General features: G+C 42.9%; 1 protein-coding gene across 1 annotated transcript in view; it reads left to right on the top strand.

Moving 5' to 3' along the window:
* The window catches only part of NCKAP5 (NCK associated protein 5), a 350,376-nt gene that overhangs the window by 96,805 nt on the left and 232,593 nt on the right, over positions 1–20,978 (top strand). The window contains exon 2 of the mRNA XM_085320938.1: positions 9,114–9,191. Coding sequence (XP_085177064.1) covers positions 9,114–9,191 — 78 coding nt within the window. The remainder of the gene's footprint in view (positions 1–9,113; positions 9,192–20,978) is intronic.

The raw sequence follows: 20,978 nt of genomic DNA on the forward strand, positions 1-20,978 counted from the left end.
GCCGCGCGCCCCTGCGTCGTCGCTCTGCCGCCGCCGTCCCAAACCCGTGACGTACGGACGTGCGCGTGGGCCCAGCCTCGGCAGGGCGCCTGGGGCGGGCGCCGCAGCCTCGCCGGGCGCTGGGTTTCCCGTTCCACCCAGGGCGTTTACTGCCGTGGGTGGCTGTAACTCAAGGCGTAGTTTGGGCTTCGGGTTTACCAGGCATGCACAGCGTACCGCCTGCCTGAACGCTGCCACTACTGTTCAGGTCTAATTCCCTGCCTAGGACCTTACTGAGCATTGTGCTTACAGCTTACCAGTAAAATGAAACATTTGCTTTTCACTAAATCCACTTTGACTAAATCCCCGATACAATTGAAGTTTATCTGCAGCCAGCATCACATGGTGCTGTCTAGCCTATACACTACTTAGGAAATGCCAAACTTCTTAGGGTTAATCCTCTGAATCCAGAAAGTCGGGCTGCGCTCGTGCATTTGGCTGTGCTGCGCTGGGGACGTGAGCTCTGGCGTAGAGGGAAATTGCAGGTGGTTGTTAGGGGGCTGCGGGAGCTGCGGCCGGAGCGCCTTACCAGAAAAGTGGTTTGCAAGACTGTCGGGGAAGGTTTGCTGCCGCACACACATTGCATTTCATTGCTCCCTGCAAAAAATTGAAGTGAATTAGCTAAGCGAGCTCCCTGCCGGCAAGGGGAATGCAGTTGTTACGTGGCGGGGGCGCCAGGCGGGCGCCGGGGCAAAGCGAAGCTGCGTTGCCCCGGCCTGGGCGAGGAGACGCGTCCGCAGGGGAGCCCTCAGCCCCTGGGCTGCGTATCGCCTTCTCTCTGCTTCAGTTTTTCTCTTTGYGGCTAGAGCAGACGATGGAAGCTGGGTTTGGCCTGCTAAAGTATTTGGGGATCTTCAGATTGATGTCCCTGAAACATTGTGCTGGATTTTTATGTTATATTTATATATTCTAATATTTTTTACCATGCACTTTTAATAAGTTTAATTTCTTGATTTATGTGGTGCTAGGATGGATGACAGCAGTTATTCCAAATGAATACAAGAATTAACAAGTCTGCTACATATAGAAAATGAAGCTAGTCTTTATCTGTGAATACTAAACATCTGTAGCAACCCTGGAATTAAACTTCCCAACTCTTCRGTAGATGCCATGGATGTTTCTCTGTCTTTTTATAACTCCTTGTCTTCATTAGTCAGCATGAATCACATGCAAGTACCAGATGTCTGTGTAAGCCAAATGCCTCCAACTAGCAATTATTTTGTGTGTTCTTGTTGATTTATATTCATAAAAACAACAAGAAATGATTCAGAAATTGTAATTACCTGGTAATGTCAGAAACTGATTAATTAAATGCTCCAGTGTTTATTCTGCATCTTTATGACTGTTAATATTTCTGGGCATTTTCTTATAGCATCAGTGTCTTCACCGCGTGAGGTTTATTAATGTAAATTGGATTTGACATAAACAAGAATTCAGCTAGTTATTGCCTTTGAATATACATACGGTGAAGGAACAAACTCATAAAATCTGCACCGTTGTTCTTGCACGGTTCTGGGGGGGGGTGTTTTTGACCTGCATGTCTGCCTTAGCTTGTACAAGAAATTCCCGGTGCCCCGGATGACAGCGATGCCTCTCCGTTTGTGGAACCGCTGCTGCAGACACCCCTGTCTCTGCGACCCTCCCCGGCGCGCTCGTGGTCCCTGACAGCTGCAGACGACCGGAGCAGCCGCGCGTCCCACTGCCCTAAGCTTCACTGCGCCCGCCGCGTCCGCTCCTTTCCCCAGCGAGCAGGCGCGTTTTCCCCRTCTCCTCCCCACAGCCGTGGCTGCAGCAATGGCAACTGCTGTTTTTTTGCTTGGTTGGTTTTTTGGTACTTCACAAGCTGGAGAGTCCTCAGGATAGTGCTTGCGGGGCTCTCAGGAGCGGCGAGGGGCGAGGGAAGTCCGTCCGGCTGCCTCGGCGACCTTCCCGCGTCACGCCGGCTGCGTTTCGTGCTCCCGCCTGCCGGGCAGGGTCGGGGCCGCGGGGCCTCAGTCCTCTGCTTGGTATCAGCGGGAACGCTGCCTTTATGCAGACTGATTACCAAATTTGACTGATTTGACCCCAAACATAAACCAGGGGCGGCCGCTTCCTTTAGGAGGTGGCCGGTCGGTGCTGTGGGACACGCTGCTGCATCGCCTCCGCTTGCCTCCCTGCTCCCTGAAACTCGTAACAGGTGCTAACGGCTCCGTGAGTTAGAGGGCTTCTGAGAAACTCAGACTTTTCTGCCATGATATCGCCCTTTTCTGTTTCAAGGTAATTCTAGTAAATTCCCGTTAATGCTTTGTATTTGCTCTTACTGGTTTACATATCTTTCAGGGAGAGAAACTCAGCTAAAAATAGCACATATRTATCCGTTGGACAAAAATGTCCAATTTCTTTTACTTATTCAGCCAGACAGAATAGTTTGCTCAAAATTTAATAGAAAAGACAAAACTTCCATAGCCTGCTATTAGCGCAGAGACTGTTGGGMCAAAGGAATGCTAAATTTTTTGGAGTAAAAGATGCTTATACCAAAAAACCTCTCAAGTTCTGCACATGCTCAATATATTTTTTCTTTCCTGATTGCCTTCTTTTTGTTTTTTCTTTGCTATCCCTTCCACTTGTATTTCATCCATCTTTTTGGATGCTGATTTTATTCCCAACTATCTTACTTTAYTTCAAACCTTATTTTGAAAAATATCCCAGTCTGTCAGGGTAAGCACATATTTTTAATGGAGCCCGGTTTGAAATTGTCTGCCCAGGTGCCTATTTTCTCGGAAGTACTGTTTTCATCTGTCTGTTTGATCTCAGGAATTTGCCCAGACGCTCATCTGCTTTATCGTGGGCTGCGTTTCATTGCCCTGGAAGATGCTAGCTGCCATGGTGTTTKGTAAATTGGCTTTTATCCCTTAACACAGCTGTTGCTTAAATCATTAACTGCTTTGAAAGTTAGAGGCCATGGTACTAAATTGTCCTGAGATCCAATACAGTGGTTTAACCACTGCTAGAGATCTAAGCCATGGAAAATATAGGCATCTGCTGGAACTTCTGTATTATTTTTACCTTGATCTTAGCAGCTTGGGTTACAGATACGCAGTCTCCAGGTGACACCACGAAGATGACAGTGCCCTTTGCACAGCCGTGTAGGTTTGGTGAGGAATCAAAGGGGACACCGAGCTTTCAACCGCACCCGTGCGTACTTGCTGGAAGGTAGCAGCCATTCCTTACAAGGGGAAGATCTTGCAAGGGAGAGACAATATCTTATTACTATGAATTTTGCAGCATCCTTTAAGATTAAAGCACTCACAAGTAACGCACAAGCCAGGCTGAGTTCAGCCGAGCCGTACTGATTCAGGCCAGCGCTGTCGTCAGGCTTCCCTGAGGAGTGCTGAAACAYGGCATTTTGTCTTTCCCTTCTTGGCATCTTGAGGAAACAGCTGGGAAACTCGGAGGTTATTTCCTTCATTCTTAGCTCTGAGATGCGTCATTAATTTAATATAAAGCTATATTAAAATAATTAACTTAAAGTAAGTTGATTTTTTAGCTTTTTTTCTTCCAGAATTTCAARTCCAGCATCATTGCCATGCCCCTACCTGTTGGGGTTTATCCCACCTGGCAGGGCCCACATAACTGACATACAAAATCTCTGTAACCCTTAAAAGACGAGCAAACCGTACTGGCCAAGCAGCTGSAAAAGCGCGCGTTGATGGTGGTGCTGTCCAAACCTGTTGTTTGCTTTCCAGCTATGGTCTCCTTGTGTCTTAGGGTGGGAAAACTCGCTCAGAATATTGCTGCGTGCGTCTCTCCTGGACACCGTTGCCCGAGCTGGGAGACTGGCTTGCGGAAATGGTCTCACAGGCAAATGCCGGCTTTCTAAGCTGGCGGAAGATAACGTGAAACTGCCGCGTTCTCCGCAGCCCGYGTGGGAAGAGCGTGAACATCAGGTTTCGCTGATCCGCAGTGTTTCCATGTGGTTATTCTACAGCTTGTGCTTCTCTGGGGGCAAATCAGCAAGAATTCAGATAGCGTGGGGCTCTGCGTTGCYATCTGAGAGTGTGGATACTGTCCCGGTGGGATGCAACGCCGTATTGCCCGTATTCAGAGTACGTTAGAGGGCAGAATCTATCCCTTAGCTAACTGGGGTGGGCTAGGGTTGAAGCTTTACTCAACTCTGCTCTCCTGTGTAAATGGTGACTTTTAATAGGGTGCAAAGCAGCAGCARCAAGAAAACCCACATGATTTTTATGGATACAACTGACTTCCGATGAGTCAGTAAATCAGTTTTAATCAGTGCAGCTGAGATTTAATATGAATTGTTCACTGAGGCTTAAGTAATTCTGAACAATTAAGAAATGTGCTCAACATATTTGTTAAAATAATCATTACTGGTTTTATCATAAGGGTGTAATTCCACAGTACRTGCAGAARGRCTCCTGCCAGCATTGTGGTCTCCTRCAGAAGCTCTAAAATGAACATTTTAGTGTCAGTTGTTCATAAAACTGACAATTAAAATAACATGTTGAAATCAGGTAGGAAAATAATAAATTAGCAATAATGTCAGTTTAAAGAGATCTTATTTTTTAAGCTGCACARTTTAGCTTTTATTGCTACTTAGCACTGATGGTGAGCAGTCTAGCCAGGTGTGRTGTTGAAGAGAGTGACAAAACTGTCTACTGGAAGGAAGGTTTATGTTTTTTAAATGTGATTTATTTTTAGTGAACAGCTGAACAATGTTGTGTAACAGACAGCTTGCTCAGATCCTCAAATATAACACTTTCAGACATGTGAAAAACACAGTCCAGGCAAGAATATATATGTGTGTGTGTGTGTGTGTGTGTGTGTGTCCTCTTGGGCTGCTGCAAAAGGCCCGCTTTCTCTCAAAGGTTTATGCAGCAGGATGATAACAAAACTAAATATTTGACAAGATTCTTTATGTCTCTGAAGGCACTCTCCCTCGGTCGAAGTAAGGACAGTCTCCAGGATCCTGCACCGGTGGCTGAGGTCTCTCCCCCTAGTACGCTGGCTTAGACCTCGCTCTCGCTGTTCAGTCACACGGCCACTCTGCTTTGCTGGCATCATTTCCTAACTGCCGCAGTCTGCTTCTTGGCTACAGCTTCTCCAGTAGCCTCTCCTTGCGCACATTCAGCTTTCGGTGTCGTGGCAGGTGCGTGTGGGCGCGCGCGGGTGCTTTCCGAGCTGGCCGAGCACCTCCCCGCCTGCCCCGGGCTGCCCCGCTGCCAGTCCGAGCTGCAGCCCCGGGCTGAGCCGCGAGCTTGCTCAGAGCAGGGAGGGTGGTGGCAGGTGGGACAACCGCCTTGCCCAGCGTGCCCAGCTGTGAAATGTCGCTTTAGGAGGCGCCGGGGATATCCTGGCTGCAGAAAACAAGCTATTGGAGAAGCAGCATGGCCCACGTCCAGCCCGCATCCCAGCCACCACGGACCAATACACGCTCTTAAGCACGTGCTTAACTTTTAGCACATGAGTAGCCCTATTGAATTAAGGATGTAATCAAGTGATTTGCTGGATCAAGAACTGTGTCCTTAATCCTTTTCACATATTGCTAAGCTCATTAAACTCTCTTTGATACCAAGCTGTGCAAGTTCTTTAAGAGAGGCGGAGAGTATGTGTTATTTCTTTAGTTTAAATTTATCACCTCCAGCTTGCACTGGGGGAATCTTGTATGATAAGGCTCAGCTTGCCCCAGAGTTTGCTCGGTAACAACGGATGGGAAAATGTTCTGTGTGCTTTTTAATTTTTGATATCCTGCCCAGCACAACAGCATGGCTATGCCAGAACAAATACCCACATAACCAACCAAAATCCTGAGCGGTGGATCCCAGGCCTCAGAGGAGGCACTTCATTTCCTCTTTTTTYCCCCCTTTTTCCTGACAGCCATTAGGCTAACAAAGAAAAAAACGATTATAGCAAAACAATTACGCAATGTGAAGCTGGATGTTTAGTTCTGTCAAAAACCGCACTTGGATGTAGTTGCAGGCTGATGCTTCAGCTCAGCACCGTGACCGTGTCTGTAAAAGAATTCTCTAGTACTTAGACAAGCTGGTGTGCGACGTTTGTGTGCCTACTCCTCTCCTGGATGCCAGAATCCAGGCAGCTTTTAGAAAGAATTTCTATTATTGCACATACTACAAAAGGTTTTTTCCCTTATAAGAGTGTAGTTATATGCTGTTGCATGAGTGTAGATGGAGCACCRAAATCCTGGCTGCAAACTAACCAATTGAGTCCTGTCACCAGAAAGAACGGAGACAGGATTTCATCCCTTACTCTTAAAAGAGCAAGACCCCAAATCACTTAGAAGCAATTTGGTTTATCTGTTGTACTTTTCATCAGTATCGTATAAATATCAGTTGTTCTACCTGAATGATTCTCATCCCTACTCTGTTATTACATCTTGTTTGTTTTCATCGGGATCTTTTTTTCGTAAATGTGTTCCAAGAGTCATTTGGATCCTCCTTCCAATAACGCAAACTCCTCAAGTCACACATTTGGATTAGAAGATGACGGTCGGTGTCATTTTTCAGAGCTGAGAATTAGCCGTGCTGCTGAAACTATGGTGCAGGCTGTCACGGGAGGGAGTTCAAAGGAAGCTACAAAACATTTGTATTGCCCGTCAGAGGAGATCGGTTGGGTACTGAAAAACGCTGGTGCTTTACTAAACTGATGTATATAGTCTTGGTGAAGCAGTATGATTACTCCGTTTTTTCAGGTTTTTGCTTTCACTGCACTTCAGTGAGCTTCAGCTCACATTTCCCTCCGACTTCCACTGCTTCGTAAACTGACCTCCCCTAACGGCTTACTTCGGACAAAATGATCACATCAAGTATCATAGAAGTTTAGGAGAAAGGATGGACTTCTTCTAATCACAATATTTATATCCGGTTGTGGCTGATTATTTTTTATGTCATTTTTGCATACTGAGAAGTTACTTACTCCTGCACTGCAGGTCCTCGAAGAGAAATCAAATAATACTTCTGGTTTGCCCCTGGAAAAACTTGACATTAAGGCAACAATCATGGAGGACAACCACATTGCTTCTTTTTCCTTTTTGCTTCACCATATTTTAAAGAAAATTGCTCCAAGATGAATTTTTCATCATGGGAGAATTACGTGGAATAAAACTGCTGATTCTATACTTGCTTGTGGGGCAAAGTGCACCAATGAATAAATCAGAAATATTGTTTAATATTACATTAAAAAGATATAAAGGTATTAATACTAATTTATACCAGATTTGATGTAGCAAAAAATATTGAGTAAAAAAAGCTTGTTTTAAAGAACTTGCTACTGCAACTAATCATCATTATGTTAGTACAGGATAACTTTTCTAAATCATAATATATATGTATTACAGAATGACTTCAAATGTATTGGTTTAGAAAGGACTTGCTGCCTAATTTACATGGTATACGCCAAGTAAAATTCAATTCAGGCGATGAAAAGGGAGAGCAAGGGCCCATGATGAAGCCAGCGACTGATCTATCAGCCTTGGTATGAAAGCTGTAATAATGGTTCATGAGTTTCTTGGGAGCTGCATTATTTAATATTTTCTCAAAGAAATGTCTACAAAATCCATCTGTATATAACAGCTAGATAAAGATTTAAGTTTGGGGCAACCACAGAGATTAATGGGAAGTTTCACACTGCTCAAAGGTTTCCAAGTGACACAGAGTTTTAACAAAATAGGGTAGAAATCGCATTTGCACAAGCTTTCCAAGAACAGATTTCTCACTTGGATATCTTACGTATTTCACTACTGTTCACCAAATATTAAAAGTTTCATAGTATTAAAGCAATATTTTATGAGTGCCTTGTACTGTTGCCCAATCTTGTTGCCCTTAGAACAATCTGGGTCCTGAGAACTAAGACTGTACATTTATATATAAAATGTGATCAATAAAATCAGCTAACATTTATCTTCTCTTTGAGGAGACATGATGATGTACTGTCCTTGTAGCAGCTATCTTGTATTCCTGATTATAGATAAATGGCTAAGAAGAACCAACTGCTTTGCAACAGCACTGCATTTTTGTACACAAAATGAATAATAATATTAGAGGAACAACTCATAGTACAAACAAGCTATAACACCACAAAGTGGTTTTCTGATGAGCCCATAAACTATAAGAATGGAGCTATAAAAGTGGGGGTTTTGTCTCCAGAAATTGAAGATGTATTCTTTTCCTTATAATACACCTATACTTGTTATTTTCTGAAGTATATGTTCTGAAAAATATTTCTGGTTTTGTGAGATATTTCAAGAGAGTTGTATTGTTACTGATAGGTTTTCAGAATAATATTTATATGGCTGTACTGGTACCACTGTTGTATGAATATATCATATTATATCAACATGTTATTCTGTGGGTTCTTTCTGAAATATTTTATATAAATAACACTGAAGTAGCCTTCGGCCTGGAAGTGATGTAGAATATTTCTATTACTGAAGTATTTCTCTATTGAGAATAAACAACATCTCTTTTCATTGAGTTTAAAGAACAGGTTTCAGTAAGTAAAAAACCGGAGTAATTCATCTGATCCTGGTTATATATCAGAAATTCTGTCTAGAGACAAGTATGGTACTTTTCATATAGCTGATATTGCAAGTTATAGCATCTGCAAAAGTTGAACTGGAAATGATCTGGAAATGATGGAAATGAGGAGTGAAATTACAGCTTAATTTTCAAATAGAGTACATGGTATAATATTTTTTAATCTAGGCACAAAATAGATATTTGAGTCCAATATTCAGTCCAAATAGATTTGTACCTGAAGTGAACAAAATTTGCACCAAAATCCTGACTCCACTATATGTACTCTAGCTGTGCATCCTCACCTCCTTTTGCCTTGCCCTCAAATAGTCCATGGTAGGTGTATTGRGCTACTACCCGCTTCATTTGGAATGAATCTAAAATAGGCTTTAATCTAGATTTTTACATCATAGAGACTTTTGTGTACGTGGAATAATTTTCATGAAATTAAAGTGGGCTTCAGAAACTAATTATGACTGTCTCAGTCAAAATTTTACAAATGCTTTAAACATTGAAAAAGTAACACTTTGATCCTTTTTCATGTAGGAATATATGGACTCAAACAAATATATAGAGCATTTAGTGACTCAACTAGAAGAACAACGCTGGAATTTATGGAGGCAAGTATTATACGCTTATATATTTATTTATGTTGCTATTTTGAAAGAAATGCTGCATTCTGTGGCTTTCATTCTTGATTTCAAGTAAATGGTTGGGTATTGAATTTCTGCACCTCTTAATACTCTTCAGACTCTCTCTTTAGCAAACCTTACCTAAATGAAATAACTCAGTAAGGCAGCACATGCAGGTGGGATCTTGCCTTTGCTAATCAGGGCAACTCTGCTTCAAATTCTTTAATTGGACTACATTTAATAAATGGTTTGGTATTCTTGAATATAAGTGTTTTCTCCAAATGGTGAACAAAGTGTAGCTGAAAAAAACAACATAACAGCATGAGAAATTCAGAGCTGCAAAACTCAAACGAACTATGTTGTAAAGTTTTGCAGTACTCTGATAGTCCAGGAGTTTCTGTTGCTTCTACGTTCATATTGCTCAGCATGGGCTGTGCAGACCCATCTCTGATTTAAGCAAAGTAGTCACTGCTTTGGCATCTGCTCATATTTCTGGGTTGTCAGCTATCTTTGCAAAAAAGTACTGATTTCCTTCCAGACATCAGCAATTTCATTGGGTGTTGACATCGTACTGTTCATGCTTTCATTAGATAGGCTCAGTTGTTGGGCATTTTGTGCATCTTTCCAAAATTTATCAAGTGTCATTCGTTAAAGTGACCTGATGGCCTAAATTTTAAGGATTTTTTATTGTATTTCTGAAATACAGTTCTCTAGACGTTATTTCATGGCTGTTYTGCTATGAAATGGTAAAGGTACCCCAAAACTACCTGATCTTCAAAAGCTTTACTCCATTTAGGAGTTAATTATYTCTTCATCATTTTTAAATTAATTTTTCATATCAAAAATTCATAAAATWCATAAATTCATAAATTTTCAATTGTACAGAATTRTCACAGCTGATATAAAGAGATCTAYATCAATAATGCWGTATTTGCTTGCACTTTCTATTTCTCAAGTATTCAGTATCTCTTCACTAGCTACTCAGTGTCTCTCATCTTCATAGAGTTACCGGCTAAACGCCTATCTGGAATGACTGTAATACAGAGGAGATGGAATAATACCAGTGATGAAATTGATTCACCACTCACAGTCCGTATTTTTCTGAAAGGCAATATTTGAATTCACTTTTTTTCTGATGGCATGTGAGTGGTGACAATCTCTATTAATACRTAGTCAAATATAATTTAATCTTTATAGATTAAATTAATCTTCATAGATGAAAACCTAATTCACTGCAGTTCTGATCAAGAGGAGAAATAACTACCTTTCTGTGATCTTTCAGTTCAGTGCCGCTCATGTACAGAAAAAGTAGCTTTGCCCAGTAYCTGAAAGTACTAGTGTGCATCTCTCAAACTTCTTATCTTATAGATTAAAAAGTAGTATCACAGCAATTATAGCATACAGCATTTATGATATGGGCTTAATCTTATTTATAGGTAAAACTCAGAAAGTTTGTGGTTAATTTCTGCTTTCTTTTAAAAGTAGTAAAAATAATTAGCACAGAAAATTTAAGTTTACATTTAAGGTTACACTGTTCAGGAAATTATTTCTGTAAGAATGAAGGATGAGAGCATTACGTGTGGATGACACTACAGTGGCTAATTATAGAGGAATAATAAAAAATTAAAATATGAAATATTCTTTACAAAGTAGCAGGGGTGGTGACATTATTCTGTTATGAACTTACATTCAGATATGTTTTGAAAATTCAGTGGTTTTGGAAAACTAAAGACAGCAATTTATTTTTAATATTAATTTATTTTCTACACTATTTTTAGAGGCTCTTGGCATAAAAATTTAAGCCTATCAGTCAGCACTGCAAAGCCAACCTTTCTGGGTTTGCCTGTCTTCTTTGAACACTTTGTTTCTCTCTTTTAAATCTCTAATGTGTTTGCTGGTGAGGATTATGCTAAAGCAGTGCTAGATTGTCTGCAGCCAGCCAGATGCCCTAATAAATCAGCGCAGACCCCTCCTCAGACCTCRCTACGCTCCTGATTTGTGACTACCACGGTTTAACCCAGTGGGTCAGTGGGCGCTGAACCTGCCATTGACCATGACTTTACTCTGGGCTGCCTGATAAAAAAGACAGACACCAATTCTGAACATTCAGCCCCTTCAGTGGTACTTACAGCCGGGACAGATTTATAGCAGCCGGGCCAAGACGGAGAAGACTAAAGCCAATGTCGTGGTGCGCATACCAATTTTACATTTCCTTTGCATTCCCGCATGTGCAATGGGACCCTGAAAGACACGTGGGGCCAAAAATTTCTTTTAATTTTAGAGAACTTGATCGAATCTACTTTGAATACATGGCACGCGCGTCTGCTGTGGGACGTTCACTGCTTTAATTGCCCTCCCTGGAGAACTGGCTGTGTTTAGATCACATTTCATAGTTTTCTACTAAAACAGACCTCAAGCCCGGGCTCAGATTTTCTGTTCTTGAAGACCTTTACAATGAAGAGTGAAGGGACCTCACCGGTATGTGGAGATGTTTTTAACACAGTTTTTCTTATACTGAAGATCTTAATTATTTTTACATGAAGAATAATGATAACGATAGCATATTTGAGTCTTCAGTCATTCCCCCGTTTCTTTAGTCTGTTTGAACAAAATAAACTTACTCCCAGTGAGACAAATTCAGCTCCTGTGTAACTCACTGACACTTGTCATTGTAGTCACAGYGGTAGCGAATGCATCTCCGTGTACCAGCGTGAACCAGAGCACTGGGTTATTTGAGATTTYTCTCTCCTTGAAATAACTTAAAATTGGACAGAACAGGCTTTTCTTTCCCTCTGCAATGGTATTTTCTCACGTACTCATTTACTCATTTTAATTCAGCTAATGCGTATTGCTATGTGTAATTCCTTATGGCAGAACCACGTGAAGAAAGAACCCGAAGAGCAGAAATTTGCTCCTGCGTGTTTGCAAAGTGACCTCAGCAGGAGATCATAATTTCTAAAAGTCTTGACACTAGGGCCAGTAAAAGCAATTGCTAATTTCCTTAACAGAAAAAAGAATTAGTATTTCAGCACAGGATGCGTGTCTAAATACACAAGGGCCAGATCCTGTTCTTAAGCACTTTCAAGGGAATTTTATTATTAGTGCTGCCAGAACCAGGACCAAACCTGTAGCCTGTCGTGGTGAAAGCGTTAGGATATATTGCATTTCAAGGATGACAAGCATAAAATGAATGAAGYAACGACAACACTTTACTGCGTTAATATTCCACTAATGAAAAACACAGAGCGGGGAGATCAAATGTGCACGAGCACCACCTGGCATTTCTCCAACTTCGTGTTTTAAAAACGAGGTTTCTTAAATAGATTTGCTGTATTTTCATCGGCAGCATTAGCATGCCTCTGTGCTCTTGGGTTTAATGCTTGTAAACTGAAGAGGTGCCAAGTATTAAACAGGTTGCTTTTGCTGTAATCATAAACTTCCATTGGGAGACCTTAATTGCTAACAAGCAAAATAGCTCCGCAAGAATTCTTAATGGTGAGCACAGATTAAAATAACAACTGTGATTAGCTTTAAACTGCTTGACTAGAAAAGGACTAATCTTAGGGGAATAAGTTGTATGGCAAGCAAGTGACAAGCRCTGTGTATAATGTTACTGTAATGAAGGCTGTGAAAAACCTAATGGCGCCTCCACTAAGTACGGTCAGGCTATGCACAGATTTCTTCGTCTTGTCAGGGGTCGTAACAACCTGGCCAAGTGCAATCAAGGTCGAAGCAGCCAGAGCTTGGAGAAATGAAGCGCTGAAAGCCTGTTTTAACCCTTTCTGGGAGTTGCTGACTAACAAAGGTGTCTTGCGGCGCGCGATGCCGGTGCGAGTTCGAGGGTGTTTGGAGTGGCCGAGCGCCTCGCGCAGGGCCTCCAGCCCGCGAGCAGCAGGCAGCGGTGAGGTTGCTTCGGTTCGCTGTTTCAGAGACGTGGCGCTTCCGTCTCCTTTGCTTCTTGTTATTCAGCCCGCCTGTCTTGTTGCACTGAACYGTCTTGCACTGGATAAAGCCAGAAAAAAAAGTGCTTTGTACATTTAACCATCCAAACCTGCAGCTCACATTTTTCTCAATTTTCTTGCCACGTTCCTTGAACACTGCTGCATWTGGCATCATGTTAAATTTTAAAATCCACAAAACCACAGATGTGTTSCATTCAGGAAATCCTTAATGTTTGGAGGTGAGGTTGGCAGAGGAAGAGCAGAATTTAATTTGGCAATTAAAAGTCATTTCTGTAACTCAGATGTTTCCAGCTAAAATTACTATGCCCTATAGGTCTCTCGAAAACCAGGACTTTCAATTTTAGAAGCAGTATTAACTCTGAATAACTGAACTGGATTACCTGACGTTAGAAGGCTGACGAGGTTTTCTAGCAGRGTTGCCGGTACTGCTCCAGATACACGGTTCTGGACAAAGATTCATATTTAACTATGCACATTAGGGAAAAAAAGAACCCAGCTGATAACCTAGCTGCTTTTTGGCCAAATGCGCTTTTCTTTGGGTCAGTGTGAAGTCGGATGGTTCGCTGAGCATCGCGTGTGTAGTTAGCAGGTCACCAAAAGCCGTGGCATTGTGTGAGCTGTGAATGAGAAAGTCTCTGCCTGGGGGCCGCCGGCCGGCCGGTGCCTGCGCCGCGGCTCCGTTGTTACAGATGCTTCCTCGAGACGGCGGCTGAGTGACAGTAATGTGAGTAACCAGTAGACAGAAAGGCAGGCGTTTTACTGTTCGCTTTTTAAATCATATGTTTCAAAGGATCACCCCAAAATAAGAGATGATAGGTTAAAGATCACATATGAATCATATGTCCTACCGAAGCCCACGATAAATATTGAAATTCCAATATAAGAAAAAGATTGGAGAAACKCTAGGACACTTGTTGCAAGTTGCAGTAAAACCAGCATACTTCAGTGGTATAATTCATTTCCATGTTCAAATCATGACCGATCGTTTTTTAAACAAATAACAAGTTAAATGGATGTTTTGCAAAAGTTTGCACCTATTCAAAAGATTTTATCGGTTATACAAATCAGTGTATAAAATAATTGTCCTCAAATGATTAAATCCGCACATTTTATGATCAATAAATAAATGTACTTCAGCAGCAGGCATTTTGACACTATTTGGGCGTATTTTTGGTGGAGTTGTTACTAAATTGATTTACAACTAAGCACAGCTTGACGGGCTGCGGTGTATGAGAAATATGACAAACGCTGGATGATTGTGTCATAGCACATTCACAGCAAATACTGATTTTAAAAAATGTGAATTGCAGCCTGTTTTCTTTGCTCAGAGAAAACTCCCATTAACAGTGCCATCAGTTCTGCGTGAGTAAGGAGGGAAGTGTCAAGCCTCAGTTATTGAAACCGTTACATACATGATCTGGAACTCTCTGCATAGAAAATAATCTTGATACAAGCAAATATCTCCATATCTATCCTAAACAACCCAAATGGAAAAACTGCAGATGGAAAAATGTTCTTTAAGAAGTAACTTCACATTTATGAAATTAGATTAATTAACCAAAGTTAAATTTAAATTTTTAATAACAGTGGGCACTTAATTAGGGAGCGGGGTGTTTTTGCACAGATGCATGCCTGTCTGAGTAGCAAGAGTCCCTGAACCATGAATTGATTTGTTTCTCTTAAATTAGAAAAAGGAAGGCCTTGAGCAATAGATATTCTTCAGATTTATTTGGTAGAATAAGGTCCCCAAATGTTCCCTACCAAGTTGAAAGGAAAAAGACTCCAGCAGGGAAGTATGTAGATGGTCTATCTGACATATGGCTRTTAAAAGCAAAATGCACGAACAGCGCAGAGTAGATGAGCTCCTCATTTGTATGCTGAGAAACGAAATGGGGAATCTTGGCATGGTTCTCCAGTTGTTTTACATTTTTGTAAAAATGAGCTCTTTTGTGTACGTAGATACAGATCCGTATATTACTTTATGGGCTACTTAGAGTTAGGAAAAAAAAAAAAGGGAGGGGGGGAGGTTGAGCCGAGTCGATGTGAAGCGGCGTGCGGGCGGCCGGTGCGTGGCCGCGTGTGCCGGGGCGCGCGGGCGCTGCCGCCCGGGCAGAGCAGGCGGCGAGCAGCCGGGCGCGGAAAACACCCCGCCGGGCCGGGCCGCGCCGCGGCGGAAACCGGGAAACCGGCTTCGCTTGCGAATCCGGCGGGAGAGGAGCCAGCCACAAGAGACGGCTGTGCAGGCAGCCGCTGCCGACGCTCTGCGCTTGTCTCGGCCCTCTTTAAAAATCAAGCCTTTCCAAAGCTCGACTTGCGKGGGGGTTGTATTTTTATTATTTTGTATTGAATTCATTCTTCCGATCTCGCTCGTGGTTAGACACAGCCACGCTCACTCCTGTTGAGTCGTGTTTCACTCCCCAGATAATTCCAGTGATTTTACTGGAAGTACGCGGGGAGCARGGGGTAATTAGGTGCGAGTAGCACTGGCATTGCCCCGAAGCCTCTGCTCTGGCTGAGCAGCAGCGTCCTTAAGCTGAGACTCCCTTCCCTGTTTGGCCAAGGAGCACCAATGGGTTTACATCGGGGTAACGAGATGGGAATYGGAGCTGTCACAGAAACAGGCTGTTAAGGTATCTTACAGAAAGGTGTAGCACAAGGCTCACACTCGGTGAGAGGGTTTTTCAAGGTCTTTTGGGGGCAGGTGTTTTTTGGGAAGGGAGGGGGTAGGCAAAGAAAAATAGAAATTTCCTTAATTYGTGATGAGCTTTTAAAGGATTGCTGCACGACTGATCTGCTTCACTAGTGAAGGCTGTAGAGAGGGGCGCTGCTGCTGGCAGTTTTAGCAGAGGCCAGTGAGAAAATGTATATGAAGTTATGCAGGTCAGGTTAGCACCTTCCCTTGCCAATTAGTTTCACTTGTGAAAGAAAAGCTAAATAATCCAATTTGGCATTTCTGTTTCATTCTGCCATGCTGTACCATTTTTACTTTTCTAAATTTCCTTAAAGCAAGACCCTAAGACCCCAGGGGAGACCAAGTCCYGTCACAGTTGTGTGTGTTGCCCGTCTTCCGTGCTGTTGGGGGAATGACCTTCCTAGGTCCCTGCCTGCATCTTGAGAAGTTTCAGTGCTTAAAGTAGTCTCAGTGACAACCTTCTCCTGTGCTCGCCAGCAGGACAGCATTTCCTAAGTCTCCAGTTCACGGTGTGACTAGGCCTGAAAGAAGAGACCATCCTTGCAAGTGTCACCTYGGAGGCTCTTGCCTGCGGCCGTTGCCTTGCTGCAGTCAAGATGCTCCCAAGTCCCCCATAACTGAGCTTTGCTCGCAGGAGATGGGTATTAGCAAGGGGAGACGGGGGGAAGCGTTCTAGCTCTGTACTCGGGAGACAGTTTATTTTAAAGTATATTGATGTGGCTGGGCTGAGGCAGAGATTTTTAATAAAGACAAAACAACAGATGTCACATCTGGCTGGACCTATTAAATGGCAAATACTGCTTAAGAGCAAAGTAGGACATCTGTGCAACAAAAATATTACAGTGACACTGGCTCTTCCTGCTGCTTGCTGTAAGTGTGCACTGGTCTATCCCTGCTCTCTCCCTGCCGTCTGCCGTGGCAGTTAACACCTCGGTCCAGGTGTTACATGCGCTTGGCAGCTGAAGGTCCAGATGCACTACACATAACTAACAGAGTACGTTATTGCAGAATGGAAATTTAGATCTATAGCTAGCCTTATCTAGGACACTCACCGGGTCTCCTGCTCAGCTCTAATGTCAGGCTAGAAGAGCTTGGAGAGGTACTTTAGAGGCTTCTGAAAGTTTCTTTCAGTTCTGTAGAATTTGGCCRACTTCTGCTTACCCGTGCTGAGAGGCAGTGGGATGCAGGGTTCACATCTATGAATTCTGCCTACTGTACGAAACCCTTTTTAYATTAACAAATTACATTTTTCGTTGCTCTGTTTGTTAGTAAAATATCTTAGTGTATGTCTATAGCATCCCATATTCTGAGATATGGTCCATTTGCACAGTTTTCTTTTCTTCTTCTTCTTCTTTTTTTTTTTAAATCAGGAATAATTTCCAACATATTCAGCTGCAGGGAAAATATCCCTGCATTTATAGCATAAGTCTGTGTAAACATTATTGTAATGGATTCCACTAGGGACAAGGTTTCAAATATAAAGCAGTATTCATCAGATAGTAAAGACCTGAGYGTATTTTTTCCTACTTAAATCATCATGGTTCAGAATTTGCAAACTCCTGCTTATGCTGATATTCCTCTGAGATTTTGGAAAATGAAAAAAAAAAAAGCTTGCAAAATACAGACCTCTTGGTTTTATTACCACTTGATTAGTTAAGCAGAGTGTAGATAGTGTAATTTAAATAAGCAAAAAAAAAAAGAAAAAAGAAAAAAAGGCTAGATTAATCTCCAGCAAATACTCAGCAGTAAGGAGATACCAGCCTTTGCAGGATATTTAGTTTGCTGTCATTTATGCAGCCCCTTCAGAGATGRCAGAGGGATAACCCCATCTACTGCCAGGTGCTGCCAGAAGAGGCCCACGTCGTAGTGCCCCAGAGCTCGGAGCTCAGATGCTCCTTTGATGCTGCCTCTCAAATTCTTCACAATTCAGTTACTTACCTTCCTGATAATGCCCTAAAAAAAGTAAATGTTATTTTTCACTGACTTCAGTGGAAGCCGATTCTTAGTCCTCCCCTCGGCATTCCGAGAGCTTTTAGAGAGAAGCGGGTACATACGGTGCGGTTCCTCTCAGACTGCCTGTATTTTTGCCATCTGCCACTCTTCCTGGGTGGGGAAGAGAGATCAAATGCAAGGGAAGTACCGATCTTCTGGTAAAACCCTAGGAGAGAGCGATCCAGGAATATAGATCCAAGTTGCAGGCRGCCTGCATCTCTCTCTCGTTTTTCTCTAGTAACACTGTTATAAACSCTGGGAAGCCTGGCCAAATGCTGCTCTTCTCCTGACGACAGGGACGTAGGGATTTCCTTTCACTTCTCTTCTGCGGCGTGGAAGCGGGAAAATGACAGCACTTGAACCTTCCTTCAGATGTTTCAAACTACACTCACGATTTCCAGGTAGGATCTAACTTCTCACCCATAGACAGCAATAGAAAAACGCGTAGGGAACCTGATTGAGGTTGAACATAGCACGTGCCAGTACAAGGCAGCACTTAGCAGCGTGGTTATTAGGGATCAATTTGTTCAGGAATCTCTCTTCAGACAGATGATCTTTGAGGTGCTTTTTGTATTTCAGCACAGAGTATTCAACAAGTGTGTCAGGTATCGGCTAAAGCTGCATAGCTTATTCCGCAGGAGCTTTCCCCGGCGGTTTTCCCAGCTAGCCAGGCAGTCGTCTCGGTATCGGAGCTGAAATCCCCCAAACGCTGTGCTGCTTCGGGCCGCACTGAGCAGTGTTCAGTAACAGGCGTGAAAGGGCAACTGTTGCATTTTCTGTAAATGACGTCGCGGCCTGTGATTTCTACCTTACTCGTATTTAACAGAGTTTTGAAACACCAAGTATTAATTGCTAGTAACCTTTAGGCATAATATCTGAAAATTTARTATTACATCACCTATTTATACTTTCAGCCCTATGTAAACAAATTAATCCTAATAAAAAAGAAGTGATTTAAACTTATGAACTATAAATTTCTGGAGAGTTTTTCTTTTCCCCCAGTTTTTTTAGTGTTGATTTTCTCCCTGAAGTGCGACCCTCTTCAGGATAACACGATCATACTGGTATTATTGACTGCAGTGGAAATAGGYCACTTGCAGCCTTGCAAGATACCTGTTCTTGCCTACGTATCTGCCGCCCGAAAGAGGTGGGGAGCGCGCTGCAGAGCGCAGCAGTCGGCAGGGTGAATCGCCTCCACGGTGGTATTGCACCAGTTTAGAAACAGAGGTCAGTTAAAGAAGTGTCCAATCTTTAACAGTTGCTAGATGTCTCAGAAAATGGCCAAATTTGCATACCCGGCAATTACTGAATTTGTCCATGCTAGCTGTTAAGTTTTCAATGTTCAAAATTACAGCTCCTATTACTGTATCAAGCTACAGCTATTATCTGCTTCAAGTGTAGTGTTTTGAAGTATGAGCTTTGTATTTCCAGTATCACTCCAACGGCAAGCAAAGTCATGAATTTTTGTTTGAAGACTAGTGTATTGTCTTGTAAATGCCTGTGCTAGTTAAATTGCTCAGGCCTAGGGACAAGAACTAATTGATGATTTGGAATATGTACTTAATGCTGYGTATGAAACCGAGATACTATTAATCTTAAAGAGGCAGAGAAGAATATTATCTCAGCTGCCAGCAACAGTGCAGTCTGATATGCATTAAAAGTACTTTTACATTTTAATTACAGCTTTATATTGTACATAAATATTGGTTCTTTTTAATTCTAAATTATTTCTAGCTATAGGCTAATAGCTTATAGTCTAATTCCATTGCTCTGGATTTCAGTGGAGGTAAACTCAGACCCAAAAATAATTAAATTGGCAATAAAGCGTTTTACTTCAGCAGTCCTGGTTAATCTAGCATATCTGGTAAAATCATTCAATGAGCAGCACCTGCAGCTTTCGCTAGGAGTTTGAGTAAAGCAGAACTGCAGAAAGATAGATGTGATCTTTAAACTAAGCTTTGTAGCTAACAATTTATGGACTGGTAGAAAGATTTGTTGACTAGAACAAAACAGTGTTTTAAGACCTGCAATATCAGTCCAGAGGAGAGCAAAAAAAGGGGTGATCAGAAGCATGCAATGGCTTTCGTGTATGGACCAACTAGGACTCTTCAGTCCAAGAAAGCAGGCACTTAGGAAGGGAAATTACAGATCYGTAAACGTGGGAGTAGCATGGAGAGGAACCAGTTGTTTGCTGCTTCTCCCAGTACCAGAAACACAGGGGAGCAGATGACTCTGACAGTTGCAATGCAAAAGAGAAACGGAAGGAAAAGATTTTTTCATAAATATGCATTTAAGCTTTGGAGCATCTGCAACAGGATGCTCTAGGTTTCAGAAGTGTACCTGGGTTCAGTGGGAGCCCCAGCAAACTCAGGAAGGAAAATAGTGAGTTTACTGAATGGAGAGAGAGCAAGTTTGGCTTGGGAAGTCCCCGTGCTCCCGGATGGCTGGGAACTGGGAGCGTCGCACCCTTCCCTGCGCAGTCACTCTTGCCATGATCAGCCAAGACCCTGGGCCACGGAGACCTCCTCAGATCCAGCGTAGCCACTCTGATGTTACCTCAGTCTCAGAAAGATTTACCCTTGCAGTTTCAGTCACCAACCAACCTGAACTGCTTATTTCGATTGATTAYGCAAGCAACAGGTATTATAATGTGATCGTATTTTATTGGAATGTTATTATTTCAGTTTTCCTTCTGCAAAACACACCGTCTTCAGCTACAGCCATCGGAGTTTTACTTCCGAGGGCGCGTTCGGTTTCAGTGATCCCTTCGTCCTTGCATCGCGCCTTTCCTCGGAAACCTCCCCGTTCAAACACTAGATGAACTCTTGCCTTCTTCATTTTTGCAACCTGACTTCTTCAGCAGTTTCCCTCCCCTCCAGCTCTCCGATATTCCCGTCTCAGCGTAGCRGGGAGGATGCCCCTGCAGCCCCTTTCCTGCCGGGTTCCCAGCTCGCCCCTTGCCATCGCTGCGGGTTTCCCGGCTGTTTGTAACCCCCGGCGCTCGCCCTGGTTAAACCAGGCAGCCCCGCTCCAGCCCTCGCTTTCTCCGCACTTCAAAGCGCGCTCGCACTCCGCTGCTGCCCGGTTCCCCCGGGCGGCGGATCCCCCGCGGCGGCGGCGGCACCTGCGCGGC

The sequence above is a fragment of the Rhea americana genome, unplaced genomic scaffold (assembly GCF_003343005.1).
Source record: "Rhea americana isolate MKP2758 unplaced genomic scaffold, rheAme1 scaffold_67, whole genome shotgun sequence".
Taxonomy (NCBI): Eukaryota; Metazoa; Chordata; class Aves; order Rheiformes; family Rheidae; genus Rhea; species Rhea americana.